Raw genomic sequence first — 17,500 nt, 5'->3', positions numbered from 1 at the left:
TTACGACCACCCCGACACCCAATAGTATTTCCCCTCTGTTGACACGCCCGCCCTCCAGTAAAGATTTAGGTTCACTGTATTTAGGTGGTTGTTTATTTACAAAGATATGAAATACAGTATGGATTGATTTCTAAAAGCAGCTATTTTGCAAACTATTGCAAGCAAACTATAATACTTCATGTTATGCCGTTTTTCCACAGCAATAAGTGCCACAAGAGGAATATGTTACCTTAAGTGGTGTATTTACAGTATGCTGCTGTATTGAGTTTGACAGTGACATAGGGAGACAATAGAACGTGTATGAGTAACACATAAAGTGTACGAGCAATATCGATGATTTTCCCGAGCACAGAACAGACGAGTGTGTGTTCATACAACAGTGTTGTAGTGAAAGGTGGATACGACAGAATAGTATTGATTGAGCAGGTAAACCGGCCAATCACAGAGGAGTTGTGTTGTGCTTATCTACAGTATAAGCTCTGTATGAAATACTCCTGGTAGACGTTGCCCTTGCCCTTTCCCAGACCTGACCTTGGTCATGGGGGGGGGGTGTTGGGGTAACTTCATCCTGCTGTGTATGAAGTACAGAGGGGTCTGGTTCATGTCAAGCTATTGGAAGGGGGGGGGGGGGGGGGGGGGGGATAATATGTGTTCTTAATAACTATGATGACTGCCAAGTGTTCATGACAATAAACAACCCTATGTTTTTTCCTACGACTATATCGTGTGTGTGCGTGCGTGTGTGTGTGTATACACTTACTACGCATGCTATACTATATTCTGAACCTTGTTGCTGTGTTTGTTGACCTCCCTCCCTCCCAGGCAGTGTACAGTCTGTCCTGTCTGTCTCTGAGTTTACCGGTGTAGTGTAACCCACCCGTAGCCCTGATTCCGCTGCACTAAGGACTATCTGTGCTATCGCTATCCCGTATGCATCTCTATGTGGCAGGCAGACCACTACCACAGTGATAATGTTGTCTGTGTATCAGATAAGAGCCTCAGCCCAGCTGTCCATAGTCATTCTCCCCAGACGCACTCACACTCACTCCCCTCGGTCGGAGTGACACATTTTTTCAATGGCCACTGCCACGCTCCGAGATTAAGGCTGTTATGTGGAGGCGTGTGGCCCACAAAGCAGGGCAGGGTTAAAGGGATTGACGGGGGGGGCCCATCTCTCTGAGGTTGTTATGTTCAGGCCTGTATCATCACCAGTCTGAAAGGGGAACGGGGGAAAGGGTACCATGGTGGTGGTGGTGGTGATGGTGGGGGGGGTAATAGTAGTAACAGGGTATCCGCGGTGTCTTGAAAAGTATTAAAAGTTGAGGAATCAATTTTGGGAAAATCAAGACCCTTAATAAGTATTAAAAAGTATTTTCACGATTTTATGAGGTATTTTTCCGAATTAGACTCTGTCCAAAGAGTTTGAGTCCTAAAAACCTTTAGTAAACGTTCGTGAATGTATTCGTTTTATTAAAAAACAAAGATGAACCGGAAATTGTGTTGTATGATAGTGGTCTAGTCTATTGCAAACTCAAACTGTTAAGTTAAAGGTGTCACTGATGTAAACGGTTACAGCTCGAAGTGGCGGTGAGGTCTGGAAAAATATTGACAAGGTCTTTAAAAAGTCCTTAGAAAGGTATTGAAATTAACCTCAAGATTCCTGTATATACCCTGAGTAAGTATAGGAGATAAATACCAAGATATTGTAGAAAAGGTGATCAGATCAGTGGTCTGAGTGCAGTGATGTGTTTCTCTAAGGGGTGTGTCTCAGTTGTCTACAAAGGTCTCCTCTCCTCCTCCATCCCCAACCCAGCAAGTTCCTTGTTGGTTTCTCCCATACTTGTAGAGTGTAGATTTCTGAGAAGGATCAGGCTAACAAAGGAGGCAGGGAAGGAAAGGAAGCTACTTTAGACAATTCGGTTGTTAAGTCGTGACGTGTTTCCAGGTCCAAAGTTGGCTGAGGCGCTGTCTTCGAAATGCCTCAGTAATAATAATAATTAATAATATTTATTTATATCCGAGGCTCAAAGATCCTGACAATATGGGAAAAACGGGAAAGTGCTGTGTCCCTTGTTGTATGAATAGATCTGAGTCTAAAAAACGATTGAACTGTCATTCTACCGCTGTAGTATACTGGTACTCTGGACTCTGGTGCAGGGAATTTCTGGTTTGGACCCGGAAATTGCTAAACGTCACGTTTGACGTCAGACTTAACAACCGAATTGGCATGCACCACCACATGGAGAACTAGCAGTGCTGAAGGTGACTGGATAGGTTTAAGCAAAAATGATGGTGATTGCTCCACCTGGGCCATCCAATGAGAGCTTCAGCCATAATGCTTGATTGAAGGACTGTTTTGCACAAGGCAAGGAGGGGGGGGAGGTGTTTTGATAGAGGGGGGAGGTCTGGAGCATGTGAAGGGTTTGCTGGGATAGCCTGGTATCATTGGCTGACGAGGTGAGACCTGTCATGGGGGTGTCATGTGCACCTCCCTCCTCCTCACGTTGCAGGGGGCTGCCCTGTGAGGGGGGTGGCATCTCCCCTCCTTCTCCCCCCCCCCACCTCTCCCTCACCCCTGTCCAAACATGAACACCCCCCCCCATCCAAAAACACACATCTAATGGCCTCACTGCGTCCGTGTGTGTGTGCTGCTCAGGGGTGCAGGGTGGTGTGTGTCGGTATCAGTGTCGTTAATGCGAGCCCCCCTGTGCAATGCGTGCTTGTGTGTGTGTGTGTGTGTGTGTGTGTGAGTGTGAGTGTGTGTGTGTGTGGCTAGGTGTCTGCAGTTCTAATAAAGGAAAGCACTGCGTTCGTCGCTGGCTGCCTCATCATATCACTGTACCGGGGGTCTGTCTGTAGGTCCGTCTCTCTCTCTGTCTGTCTGTCCTACAGTGGAACTGGATGTGGTCGGTCGCTGCCTCTGGATTCACCTGGATTAGACCCTAGACTAAAAACCATCTTCAGTTTGAATGTGTATGCATTGAACGAACAGGGGTTTGAGCAGGTGTTGCTGATAATGTGTGTCCCCTAAACAAGTGTGTGTGTGTTTGACTGTGTGTATCTGTAATACTGTGTGTGTGTGTGTGTGTGTGTGTGTATGTGAGAGTGTGTGGACAGTGCTGCCCGCCCGCACTGGTGGAAATGCTGAAGCGTCCAGTGGGGTTATTTTTGGGTCAGTGACAGCGTGTCAATGGCTGCAGATGCATCGCAGACGAAGGCTCTGAGGTACCAACAGACCCTGGTAGGTCTCTCCTGTTCTCTGTCTGTCCGTCTGTCTGTCTGTCCGTCCACCTCTATCTTCTCATCCCTCTCTCTCTCTGTCCATCCATCTACCTCTCTTGCTCTCCCCTGTCTTGTCTGTCTGATCAGTCTGTCCATCCACCTCTCCTATCGCCTATCTTCTTTTCCCCTTTCTCGCTGTCTCTCTCTGTCCATCCATCGACATCTCTCTCGCTCTCTCTCCTCCCTCTTTGCGTCCGTTTGTCCGTCCACTTATCTGATCCATCGCTCTTCACTCTTCTTTTGCCCTCTTCACCCCCCCTCCTCCTCCCCCCATCCATCATTCTCTCCACCTGTCTGTCTGTGTTGGTGTGCTGTGCTTGTGTGCTAAGGTGTTAACATGGTGATCTGCACTTCGGATGACAAACACCTGAAGACAAGTTTCCCCTGTGAGTCCCCCAGCCTCTCTCTCCTCCAATCAGTGTTCTCCTCTGGGCTCTCTCTGGCTCCATTTTCTTATGTAATCACATGCCACTTCCACTCATCTTCATGTCCTTGTGTTAAAACCCTGCTGACTATCCGAGATATTTGACACCTTGTCTTCCTCAACCCCCCCGCCCCCCCCCCTCTCTCTTTGTAACACCCCCACCTCACGGCTGTGATGCGCGGGTGTTGAGATGATCCTCGTCCCCTTGCTATTGTTTCGTAACCCCCTCCTCATCCCACCAGTGTCCTTCTCCTCCTTCTCCTCAGCCTCTCCGCAGTCTTGTAAAGTCATTACTGTCTTCGGTGTGTACGTGGTTTATAAATACGTCCTCCTATACGGCAGGAAACCGGAGCAGACAGGTTAGATGTATTTATACAGCGTCGGACGGTCCTCTCCACCATGGATGAAGTCATGTTATTCTATCTCCACACTTTCATCTGGTTAGATCTTCATCGTAGAAGAGCATGTTCAGGGCACACTTGATTTTCGTATTTTCTGAACCGATTTGGAGATTTGATTATGCACAGCGATTGTGTCGCTGTTTGCTGATTCACATTGGTTCTTTTCTGGCCGTGTAACAGCTACTGTGGCGGATGTGTTATCAGTCAAGTCAGCACAGCGACACACTCAACTTGGTTCAGCTTGGGAGTGTAATAAAGGGTGTAAGAGTTCAGAATGATCCTCTATGGCACCACCTGAAAGTGAACCTAGATTCTGTTGTGTTAACGACGTGTACACTTAAAGACAAGAATATCAGAGTGGGTTGATGGCTGTTGACATCGTACTGTCGTCTACTCTGTGGGTCTTGACATGGGGTGTAGAAGTAGGAGACAAAGGCAGAGAGAGGAGCAGGAGGGAGTGTGAAGGAAGACCAAGCTGTGTATGTTGGAGCAAGGCGCACACAGTAAAGGAAGTGAGGAGGAGAGAGTGTCAATGTTACGGTACATGTGGGAATACGGTACATGTGGGAAAACTAGGGTTAGGGTTAGGTGCTAGGGTGCTACGGTTAGGGTTAGGATTAGGGTTAGGGGTAGGGTTAGGGTTAGGGTTAGGATTAGGGTTAGGGTTAGACACGCCAGCATGTACCAAGTCGACGTAGCACCTAATCCTAAAACTAGTTTTCCCACATGTACCGTTATCCCACATGTACCGTAACATCAATACTGTTCCTCTTAACCTCCCTCCCTCCTCCCTACATTTCCCTCCTCTGTCTCCTGTCTTCCTGGGAGAGGAGGAGGGCAGCTTCGCCCAAGGCCGAATCTCTTTATCACCGTCCCTATCGGAGCCTCTACCAGAGCATAGGTCAGATATAAATAAGAAATCTCAATTAGTCACAGTATTTACAGCCTTAATGTGTCTCCTCTGGAATTACTTAGACATATCCATCGCGCAGTTATGGTCGCTATTTGCTATTTGCGTGTGTCCGTGTGTCTGTCTGTTGCGGTGAGAGAGGGTTCATGGGTGATGTCCAGACGGGGTAGAGGGATTGGTGTCGAGCTGTTAATACGGGTATGCTATCTTAATACACTTTATTTATTATCCGTGGCCCATGGCATGGTCGGTGTTTTATTTCATGAAGCAGGATTTATGAGTTAGCAAGCTGAACCCGTTTTAGGATTGACCCGCCACCGCCGGGCCCAGCATGTTTACTTGTCTGTCCTGTGGCATCGTGGTGTTGGAGCAGGATATTAAGACTTGTGAATCACTTCCAGGTCACACAGCAGTGGTTGACCCCTGGCCTGAGCTGAGGAGAGAATGACCCATGAGGGCTAGGATTAAGCTGACAGACACTTGGAACAGAGACATGGGTGTGTTGTGGGTGTCAACAATACTCAACTGTTTATGAATGATCTCTTCGTTGTTTGAAGTCATAGAACAGAATACACAGTCACAAACCAATGCAGTTAGATTATGGGATGGCTGGAATGTACACTGCAGATTACCTGAGTGACCCCCTATTACATTTCAACTTGAATATTTTGTGATATGCAAGTGCATTGGCTACTGATGCATATTTGACATGGTACATGGCCTTGGTTTAACTTCCGACATCGTAGCACTCCAAGAAACTCGACATCTGAACACCATGTAGGTGGACTGATCGAGAGATAAACAGACAGAGAGAGGAGGGATGGTTGTGTGGAGAAGTGTGTCAGTGAACATTGGGTCACACTGGTGCTAAATTTAACCCAGAGTAAGGTTTCACCCTGTGGGTGGGGGAGGCCGGGGACAAGGGGTGGTGAAAGGGAAGGTTTGAGGGGGAAGAGAGGAGGGGGTAAGGTGAAAAGGTGGAGGGTTGAAAGGGTTAGGACATTGTTTTCGGGCAAAACTGAATTTGAGGCAATATGTCTACTTTCACTTGTACAATGTCTGTACTGTATTATTCAATATGCACAAATCTACTAAATGACCAGTCTTCTTAACATGGCCAGTCACAAGTTTCCTCAGCTTACTGTGAGGTAGGTGAAGTACAATTCCGTCCAAAGAGCATAAGATGGCATACATGTCTTATATACTGAATGTCTATGGGTTAGGATTGGGGTTAATGTCTATGACTCCAGCCTCTTGGGAGAGGTAACGCAAGCAGCAGTGGTCAGGTATTAAATCACTAACACTACATTACATTACCTAACCCTAACCCTACATTCAGACCACAGAGACTGTCTCCCTTTATGATCTTTGACTGGAGAATCTAAAGTCTCCCGCTGGACTGACTGCAGGGCTTATAGGGAATAGACTCAGAGCAGAATTAAGAGCTGCTGACAACTTATTGTCAAGCTTAAGTGTCAGTATTAACCTCCTCCCCTTCCTCCTGTGTGTGTGTGTGTGTGTGTGTGTGTGTGTGTGTCCTGTGTGTGTGTGTGTGTGTGTGTGTGTGTGTGTGTGTGTGTGTGTGTGTGTATGTGTGTGTGTGTGTACGTGTGTACGTGTGTGTGTACGTGTACTGTAGTGCTCATACATGTCAGTCATTGGGGACTATACTGTATTACTCCCTCCTTGGACAGGAAGGAGGCAGGTACAGTTAGTTACACTGGAGGTTTTTAACGGACAGATCCAGTAGATAAGGATAGTTTACATAGGATAGAGAGAACGAGATACAGCATATTAGAGAGAGGGGAATACAGCAAGAGGAAGGAAAGACTGACAAGCCATCCTGTCAGAAGAGTGGAGGAATGATGGAGCGCATTAACACGTTTGAGACAGTTCTGAATCTAGACCAGATTCTGGTAAGACATGATCTTGATTGTTACCTAAAACATCAGGTGTTTTGACCTATTTCTGTTTCAACATTGTAGTGATTATTGACTTCTAAAGACAACTGATTTAGAGGTCATGTTGAGGTCATTGTATGACATCGACATTGTATGTTCTTATACGTTATACCATTCTTTACATTTGTTTCTTTACCTGTTGATAAATGCTCTTAAACTGCTCCTCCTATTGGTTCCTCAATCAATAGCAAAGTATATGTGGAGATATGCGGTCCAAATAGTACTTGCACTGGTCAATTGTCAGATTTCATAATGACTTTATCTGATTGGAACCAGCAGCAGGGGGTTGTGTTAACCATCAGCTGGACTTATGTTAATGTTTGTATTGTGTATGGGTTTTTTTTCTTTATTTTTTTCTTATGTTACAGCCTATGTCTTTAGGTTTTAAACAGACAATATTAGCTCAGGTTGCTGTATATGGAGAAGAGCCATATAAAGAGCCAGTCTCCTGAGGTAGTTGGTGTAGATTACGTTTGTTTGTTTGTGTGTGTGTCGGTGTCGGTGTCAGTGTGTGAAGTACAGTACAGTGTGTGGTGGTGTGTGTTTGGTGGTGGGGTGGGGGTAGGTGGGTGGTTGTGTGGGGGTTTGTGGGAGGTGCCCCATATCCTAATCTCTATCTGTCCATCAGTGACTGGGCTAGATTTTATCATTAACCTTTTGACTCAAGACAGGGCTATATTGTTAGGGCTGACCACACACACACACACACACACACACACACACACACACACACACACACACACACACACAAACTCATTCATGTTCATTTTTTTGTATACTCACTAACACACACACACACACACACACACACACAACATCATGCATAAACCGGTACACACATGTAAGGCATACACACATACACACATTCTCTCATGAGGGACAAAGGAATTTGTTGTTATTCTTTTTTTTAATTAACTCTCAAAGTCACTCTGTCCTTCACTGTGCATCTGTTAGCAGCTTTCACTCTCACTCTTTCTCTCTCTCTCTCTCTCTCTCTCTCTCTCTCTCTCTCTCTCTCTCTCTCTCTCACTCCTTCTCTCTCTCCCCTCTCAAAGTCATCAGAGAATTTAATGTAGAGCTGTTCACTTTACGCCGTTGTAGTGAATGTGTTATTAGTGTGTAGTTGTTGATTATAGAGTAAATGATAACTCATAGGGTCACACAGTGACATCAGGCAAACACACAGGCTGATAAATGGAGACAGTTTGGTCCTCAGTGAAACATCTATCACAGGATTCAATGTCTCTCTCACGCTGTCACTACCACTCTATCTCTGTTGTTTTTCTCCCTCCCTCTCCTTCCCGAGGGAGGGTGGCACTTTCTGGCTGCAATGCGGTGGTTAATGAATGTATCATAACCAAACAACACAACGCAAAATCTTAAAATCTAACAAGCTGTCTGGTGACAGATATAGCAAATGTATTGGAATCCTCCGTAGGAGACTAGTACTACCCTGTAGGAGACTGTGTAGCTATTTCAGCTAGTTTGTTAAGTGCATCATCATGCAATCATTATTCTAATTTGATATTTCGAGACATGTCGTGATGTTAGAATTATAAGGTTCTATCTAAATTTTTGTCAAAATTTAGTTTTTTACATAATCTGATCCATTAGGTGTTTATTAATGCCTGTGTGGTGTTATTTTTAAAATGTTGACATTTTTGAGTTAGTAATTCATAAAATACAAAGGTTCCATCTCATAAAACATAATGGAATGTAAAAACTTTGACGCTCATTATCTCTAAACTACCCTAAACGGAGATAGAACCTTAGAATTCTAAGCTCACGATATGTTAGAATGGGAGATTCACAACTTGCACCTGAAAAATCTGTAGGAATTGTGTAATGCAATCATTCTGGTCCAGGATGACATGATTGCATCAAGGAATTCCTGCACCTGATTTTTCAGGTGCACTTTCAAGCTGTGAATCTCCCGTTCTACCACATCTCAAAGGCGTTCCTCTATTCGAATCAGATCCCGCTTGTGGCATTCAAATAGGTTGTGGCATTCAAGGGATGAGTGATTGGTATTGAAAGACAAGTGTTACAAGAAAACATTCCCCCACACCATTACACCACCCGAATGATGAATAATTTATTTATTCATCCACTTCTCTGTCAGTTTATTTTTATTTATCTATTAGTAGTCATTTTATTAGGTCAGTGAACACACATAAATCCGCTGCTCCAAAAAATTAAGGGAACACTTAATCATCACAGTATAACCAAGTCAATTAAACTTCTGGGATATTATTCAAATTAAAATGGTTTTGCAGGTGGTGGCCACAGACCATTTCTCTCTCCTTAGTCTTCTGGACTGATTTTGATCTCTAGTGTTGCATTTTGCTAGTGCCCTAGTGCTAGTGCTAGTAGTAGTGTCACTACTGGTAGCATGTACCTGCAGCCCAATCAGGATGCACAGGTAGTCCACCACCTCCAGGATGGCACATCCATACGTGCCGTCTCAAGAACATTTGCTGTGTAATAATTTAATTAATAATAATGTTGCCATTTAGCAGACGCTTTTAATCCAAAGCGACTTACAATTACGAATTACAGGGACATTCCCCCTGGAGTAACTGAGGGCTAAGTGCCTTACTCAAGGGCACACTAGTAGTGGTGTGGTTTCAGGCAAGATTTGAACTCACAACCTTCCGATCACAAGTCCAACTCACTATCCACTAGACTAGACCACCACTACCCTACTGTGTCTCCCAGCACAGTCTCAAGAGCACAGAGGAGATAACGGGAGACAGGAAGTCATTAACACGAGGAGAGCTGGACAGGGACAGGGCCGTAGAAGGACAACAGCCCAGCAGCAGGAACGGAATCTGCTCCTTTGTGCGAGGAGGAACAGGAGGAGCACTGCCAGAACCCTACAAAATGACCTCCAGCGGGCTACTCGTGTGCATGATTCTGACCAAACTGTCACAGAATTGAACACTAGAATTGTCAGGTTTGGCAAACGTTATGCTGCCTGAAACATCATCCAGCATGACCGGTTTGGTGTGTCAGTGGTGGTCTGGGGAGGCATAACCTTAGAGTGTTCCCTTCATTTTTTTGTAGTTACGATAGAAATGGGGGGTGCAGTGTAAGGCTGATGGAAACCAGTCACATCAAACTTCCCATGTAGTCTACTGACAGGTTCTGAGACACGCTCAGGTCCAGAGTGAACTCATCAAACGTATCACTGTATCTCTCTCTCTCTCTCTCTCTCTCTCTCTCTCTCTCTCTCTCTCTCTCTCTCTCTATCTCTTCCTCTGGCTCTCCCCCCCCCTCTCTCTCCTCTGTCTCTCCCTCTCTTTCTATCATTGTTTTTCTATCACAAGTTCCTCTTTTCTTTCCCTTGTTTCCCCTCCAAGCCCTACATGGGTGGTCATCTCTGATTAATAGAGCTGTGGTTGTTAATGGTTAGACTTGTTGACCCAATACTGAAGTCACACATACTCCATTGTCACCATCACCACGACATGTCTAAGAGAATTGACCAAGCGGAGGTATGCAACAAGATTATATACTTATTCGTCTGAAAGGGTTGTGTATTACTTTGGGTTTATTTAAAGGATGTATGTGTATTATACAGTTTGTTTGTTTGTTTTCTCAGTACAAGTAATATGTTTATAAATAGTTATGGATTCCACTAGAAGGATAATGGTGGAGGGGGAACTTTATTTGTGTGTGAGTGTTCTATGGTGAGATAGTTTTATTGACATTACGTGACGTTAGAATTATAAGGTTCTAACTCAATTTTTTTGTCAAAATTGAGTTTTTTACATAATCTGATCCATTAGGTGTTTATTAATGCCTGTGTGGTATTTTTTTTTTTAAATGTTGACATTTTTGAGTTAGTAATTCATAAAATACAAATGTTCCATCTCACAAAACATAATGGAATGTAAAAACGTTGACGCTCAGTATCTCCGAACTACCCTAAACGGTGATAGAACCTTATCATTCTAAACGGAGATAGAACCTTATCATTCTAAGCTCACGATTTATGGAGCTTTATAGATTCAGTCATGTTATTAAACTTTATAAGGCTGGAGAGGCATGGATATGTTCAATATATCACACTTTTATCATACAGTTTCATAATGAAATCTATGACTACATCTATAAGTTGCTTTGAATACAAGGCATTTTTACTATCTTAATATTTTCCCAGGAAAATCTGATGTCCTCAACTGTCCTAGAGTCAGAGTAGACTACTGGAGGTGGCAAGACTGTCCACCAAGGTGGCCTCACTTACTTATGTGCTGAAGATAATGAACATGAGATAATGAACATGAGATAATGAATATGAGATAATGAATATGAGATAATGAACATGAGATAATGAATAAGAGATTGTAAAATGGAGAAGTGTCTCTTTAACTATTTACCGGTATGGAATAATCAAATTGTCTGTAGGCCTATACTGATTTATGATAGATATGGCTTAAATAGGATATGAAATAAACTATTATCAGTACCTTTATTCATGTTGGGGATATAGTCTACTAAAACATTGTCATACAGAATGTCAAAAAGGTTACTTTTCCAATCAGAGGAAGGAAAATATCAATGATGTTTTGCTTTTGTATATGAACTAATTACAAGAGGTCTTCTGTAGTTTTCAAGCCACACACTGCATGCGGCATGCTACATGATGACTACTAATGACAAGAAAACACACTGGTAGCCAACAATGACTTGCACGCTCACAAGAACTAAATATAGATCCTCTGTTTACTCAGCTGTTATTATAGTGTAAGTATTGGATTGTTAACAATTGAGTAAATGCTATGAATAATGATTAGAAGATAATTGTGTATGAAATACCTAGTCGGTAAAGAGTTGGCTCTTTTATTTTATTTAACCTTTATTTAACCTTTATTTAACCAGGCAAACATGTAAGAACAAATTCTTATTTACAAATGCAGCCTGACCAAAAAGCAATGGCTCTTTGGGGGGGGGGGGGGAAGCTAGAAATAAAACAAGGTTAAATAATTTACAACAATAAAACACTGGCAAATACAGATGCATTAAAATACTAACAGTCAGAGAGAGGGGAGAGAGAAGGAGGAGGTAGGGGTGAGGAAGAGCGGAGGTGAGGGATAGCGGGGGGAGTGGAGCAGAGGTACTTAAAATGAGGCAGTGATGGGTTATGGGATGGGTGAGAGACGGTGATCAGCAGGTGCATTGATCGACTATGGTTCGATGCAGGATTTGTTTGAAAGCAGTGAGTGAGGCTCTTGGGGACTACTTCAAACATTTCTAAATTTCTATCAGTCACTTTGAGAGTAAGTGGTGGTCTTGTGGTTTATCATCAACTTGAATTCAACCACTCTAGGTTCACGTTTCCCGTAACCACAGATTTAGGATCAGATTACACTACCCACAATTCTATCCTTAACCATTAGTGCTGTATATCAGCTGCTTATTCTGACCCTCTGTCTGTCCGCTTAGGGGCAACGTCCACCTACTCACCTGACCTTAGCTGTGTCTCACGAGCACTGCTACACGAAGTGAGTCGACTATTGGATAGAACGGTGGATAGTGCACTAATATCTCTGCTAGAATCGCTCGTCAACTCCCCGTTTTCGAGGCGCTTAGGTGGCGTAGCGGGTTAAGTGTTGACCATGTAACCGCAGGGTCCCCGGTTCGATTCCGGCCGGGGACATATCCTGCATGTCATTGCTCCTCTCTCTCTCCCATCCTTCCTGTCTAAAAATCTCTACTGTATCTGTTAATAAAATGAAAAATATGAGTGGGACTGCCCCACTCAGAAAAAAAAACAAAAAACTCCCCGTTTTCTACATTGGTGTTAGGGGTGGGATCAAATCTCTGAAGAGCTGTTGGGCCTTATCCATCCCCTCATTCTATCTTCTGCCGTAGTTGTCAGCAAGGCCTCATGGTTGGCAGCAGCCTCTCTCCCATCCTGTAAGAACTTGATACAGATGAGTCTGGCGCCTTGCTTCTCCAATGATTTAGACTTCTGCATTGCAGTGTAGAAGTGGTATGTAGATGATACTGTAGGTGTCAGTTGCCCAATTGCAATGTCGTGGTATGTACTGTAGCTGTAAGTGAAAGTTGCTGCCGTGAAGCACAGGTCCAGTATCATAGTCTCAGGATAGGTGAAGTTAGGCGTGTGGTTGGTGAAAGCTGATCTCACGTCTCAAAGGGGTAAAATGTATTGTTTGTGTGTGTGTGTGTGGATGTGGATGTGGATGTGGATGTGTAGGGGTGTGTATGTGCAATTATGTGTGTGTGTGTGTGTTATATGTGTGTGTGTGTGTGTGTGTGTTATATGTGTGTGTGTGTGTGTGTGTGTGTGTGTTCTATGTGTGTGTGCACGCGTACACACTGGAAGGGGAAGGTGTGGAATGTTCTCTTTCCGGGATCTCTTCCTCTGGCTGCTGTCCAGCTCCTACTTCCACTGCGGGAGGGGTTTTTTCCGATCTCTAGAACCCGTTTTGTTCTATTTCTGTCTGGGAGGGTATTCAGGTTGGTGTGTATCCCTTACACACACGCCGCACATTCCCTCTCTCTACCTCGTTATCTCTTCCTCTCTCTGCTGGATCCAGTTTTCTACCCCTGATCAGCTTTCAAGGTTTTCACTCCCCCCTTTTCCTTGCTTCCTTTTTGCTCTCTCTCCCTGTCCTAATCTCCCTCTCTTCGGCCTCGTTGCACCTGACATGAATAAAGTATCCCTCTTAGTCCCACCTTCACTTAATGTATTACTTCAAGGAAGTCAACTCTTAGCTGGGTCCAGTTTTTGAGATTCGCAGGGCTTTCTGGGTAATGTAGTATTTCCCTCCCCCCCCCCCCCTCTCTAGCTCTACGGGGAGTACAGGGAGCAACTGGGTAGCTTTGCCAGGCGGGAGGCCACACGCTTACTCACAGAGCGACAATGGAGGAAACAGACAGGGGACAACACCACAGCCAACGCCAGGCGAGGACATGGCCGACGACATCATCACCCAGTCACCTTGGAGACCCATCTCAGCCACACCTCCTCTCAGAAGAAGCCCCGCCCCTACTCCAAGTGCCAAGGTGAGAGACAAGCGACAAGCTCTTTTTATGTTGCAAATTCGTGAGCTTAGAATGATAAGGTTCTATCTCCGTTTAGGGCAGTTCAGAGATATTGAGCGTCAAAGTTTTTACATTCCATTATGTTTTGTGAGATGGAACCTTTGTATTTTATTAATTACTAACTCAAAAATGGCAACATTTTAAAAATAACACCACACAGGCATTAATAAACACCTAATGGATCAGATTATGTAAAAAACTCAATTTTGACAAAAATTGAGATAGAACCTTATAATTCTAACGTCACAAATGAATGAATACGCAGCTCAAAACACTCGAAAAAAAACAGTTTGAACCCTTTGTAGTCAAATGAATATGCTGTTCATTGCACTGGTATTGTTCGTTGTGTCGTTCTGTAGATTGCGTGGCTCGTATCCAGCGGTACATCGTGACCAAGCTGGGGGAAGACTGGATCTTCCTGGTGCTGCTGGGCGTCAGTATGGCTCTAGTCAGTTGGAGCATGGACTACACAAGCGCCAAGAGCTTACAAGGTACCACACTACTACAACCCCCATAATACACTCTGTCTGTAGGACAGCAAGGCACCACACGACAGAGCCATATGCCTCTCTTCCTCTCTCTCTCTTTTTTTTTTACTCAATGTGTTTTTTATTTAGTTTTCAGAGACATTACAGTACGCAACAGACATAAGCACACAGACAAAACAGCGAAAACAACAAAACAAAACAAAAACAGAAACAAAAATAATAATAAATAACAGTTCACAGAGTACTTCTCATATACTATAATGCAAAGCCATTTTTAAGAAGTAAAAGGCATTGTTAGACGTTCCACGTAAGAAATGAAAGGCTGCCACACTGCACTAAACCTCCCAGTTGATCCCTGCAATGTGTATCTCATCTTTTCCACCTTGAGAAAGTACATGATTCCTCTCTCTCTCTTGACCCCCCCCCCCCCTCTCTCTCAGCGTATAAGTGGATGCATGTGGAGCTGAGTGGGAACGTCCTGCTCCAGTACCTGGCCTGGATCACCTACCCCATGGTCCTCATCATGTTCGCCTCGCAATTCTGCAACCTGGTCGCCCCGCAGGCCATCGGTCGGTACAACAATCTCCCCACATCTCTTTTTTGATCTTGAATCTTTCCCTCACTCTCACTCACATTCTCTACATTCTGTCTGGACCCAGTACTTGTGATAGCCATCTCCCCGCCCACTACTGTACTCTTCAAGTTATATACTTCCTCCATACTACCCTCTTTTTTTCCTCCCTCCATTACCGTACTTCTCTTACCTATTGTCTTGTCTCATCCCTTCTCTCTCTCTCTCCCTCCCTCCCTTTCTCCCTCTCTCTCTCTCTCTCCATAGGCTCTGGCATTCCTGAGCTGAAGACCATTCTCAGAGGCGTGGTGTTGAAGGAGTATCTAACACTCAAGGCCTTCGTGGCCAAAGTCATCGGTCTGACCGCCGGCCTGGGTAGTGGGATGCCAGTAGGGAAAGAGGTGGATCTTCTTCTCTTTTCCTCTCATAATGATCTCTCCATCCACCCCACCCTCCATCTCTGACCTCTTTCTCTCTCTCTCTGCCAGCCATCTCTCTCTCTCTCTCTCTCTCTCTCTCTCTCTGTCTCTCTCTCTCTCTCTCTCTCTCTGCCAGCCATCTCTCTCTCTCTCTCTCTCTCTCTGCCCCTCTCTCTCTTCTCATCCCAGAGGTTCATTAATCATCCTCTGTCATGTTTTCTCCTCCTCTCCTTGTGGGGATTGAAACAATTTACTCAACTCCTCGACATGCTCCATCCTTTTCCCCCCTTCAGGGAGGCTGGGCGACTGTCAAACACACACTGTCCAATTATATTGGATGAATTGAAGTCAAAGCAAATTGTCTGCGTCTATGCAGATCAATGTCTGGTGACATGACTTCCTAAGTCACTGACCCTGTCCTTGTCCTATCCCATCATTCCTAGGGCCCCTTCGTCCACATAGCCAGCATCTGTGCGGCGGTGCTGAGTAAAATCATGTCCATCTTCACTGGAGTCTATGAGGTAAGCTGAGGCCCCTGACCAAACAAACTACAACTCCCATCAGCCCCTCACTCTGATGGTTGACTGTCATGACCTTTGACCTGAGTAATAGCTGGAATGTGGAATGTGGCTTTATAGAGGTTGTCGCCCTGTCATGTCTGCCGTGTGTGTGTCTTTTTAAAGTCTCGTTCCTTTCCCCCCCTTGTTGCTGTTATGACTGTTGTCATTTCAACTCTCTCTCTCTCTCTCTCTCTCTCATGTCTTTGTTTTGGCTCTCTCCCTCACACCTTGTCTGTGTTTGTGTCTCTCTGTATTAATAGTGTGATGGTAATGTCTGGCATGCTTATTAACAGTGACCTCCCCTGCCCCGTCGTCCTGTGTCTGTCTCCCCCCTTCCTACCCCACCCCATATCTTTCCTATATACCCTCCTTCTCTTGCTCCTCTCTCCTCTCTCCCTCCCTCCCTCCCTCCCTCCCCCCATCCCCGTCTTGTGTGTTCTGTTGACCTGTGACCTCCCTAACCCCAGAATAGCGCCCATAACCAGGACCTGCTGGTGTGTGCGTGTGCCGTGGGAGTGGCCACCTGCTTCGCCGCCCCAGTGGGAGGCAAGTCACGCCCACCTATCCCTACATGCACCTTGCACTGGAACTGAAACTGCTTTCAGGCACTGGTCTAGGGTCAGCTTTGCCTTTCTCCAATTCTAAATAACCATACGGAAAGGGGAAATGGAAGACTGACCTTTGATCAGTGTCTAGGGGAATGCACCCCTAGGGTCCATGATGCACCACCGCATCCAGTAAAAGAGGGTGAAAGTTTCTCCCACCAACAGATCTAGGAAGAGATTTCCCTAGCTTTAAAAATCTTAATTTTTTAATCAAAGGAATATGAAATAACTGACGCCTTTATTTAGTGTTTTTTGGGGCCAGCGGCGGCTAACTCCGTCACACATCCCAGTACACCAGGGATGTGTGTCATCAGCATGTGTAAAAACGTTCAGATCGTTTGTCTGTATAGAAAGGACAAGGGCGACTGTCGGAGGATCTGTTCTGGCATGTTGAATGTTCTATCTGCGATGCTCTGAATGTTCCAACCCGTTGAAGGAGCCCTAGGCAGGCACAGACCAGATGGTTGTGTTGCTGAGTGTTTCTGTACTCCGCCTGGTGTCTCTCCGGCTCTGTCTGTTTGTTTGGATGAGTTGTTAAGTTGTTTAGGGCTTCTGGGTAATTCTCTGGAGAGCTTAGGTCGTTTTCTTTTCTTCCCCCTGTTTCCTCGCTGCTTTTCTATTCCGCTGTTGTTGTGTATCTTTGGCTAATGCTCTACTACACTATTGTGAACATTATTCATTCACTTTATTCCCTCTGTCTTTTTTTTCTCTCTGTTTTTTCTGTTTTTTTTCCCTCTGTTTTGCCTTTTTGTTCTGTTCCTCTCTCTCTCTCTCTTTGATTGTTCCACTACTCTCCCCCGTGACT

General features: G+C 44.8%; 1 protein-coding gene across 1 annotated transcript in view; it reads left to right on the top strand.

Moving 5' to 3' along the window:
* Window positions 1-3,190: 3,190 nt before the first annotated feature.
* clcn1b (chloride channel, voltage-sensitive 1b) overlaps window positions 3,191-17,500 on the top strand; it is a gene marked incomplete at both ends in the record, with an annotated part of 27,024 nt that continues 12,714 nt past the window's right edge. Inside the window, 6 exon segments of the mRNA XM_080540543.1 lie at window positions 3,191-3,241; window positions 13,797-14,013; window positions 14,412-14,543; window positions 14,981-15,109; window positions 15,379-15,512; window positions 15,974-16,051. Of these exon segments, the coding sequence (XP_080396669.1) occupies window positions 3,191-3,241; window positions 13,797-14,013; window positions 14,412-14,543; window positions 14,981-15,109; window positions 15,379-15,512; window positions 15,974-16,051 (741 nt within the window).

This window comes from Nansenia antarctica, assembly GCF_963989245.1.
Source record: "Nansenia antarctica genome assembly, chromosome: 10".
Taxonomy (NCBI): domain Eukaryota; kingdom Metazoa; phylum Chordata; class Actinopteri; order Argentiniformes; family Microstomatidae; genus Nansenia; species Nansenia antarctica.
The sequence above is the reverse complement of the archived record's forward strand: the minus strand, read 5'-3'. Positions and strand labels throughout refer to the sequence as shown.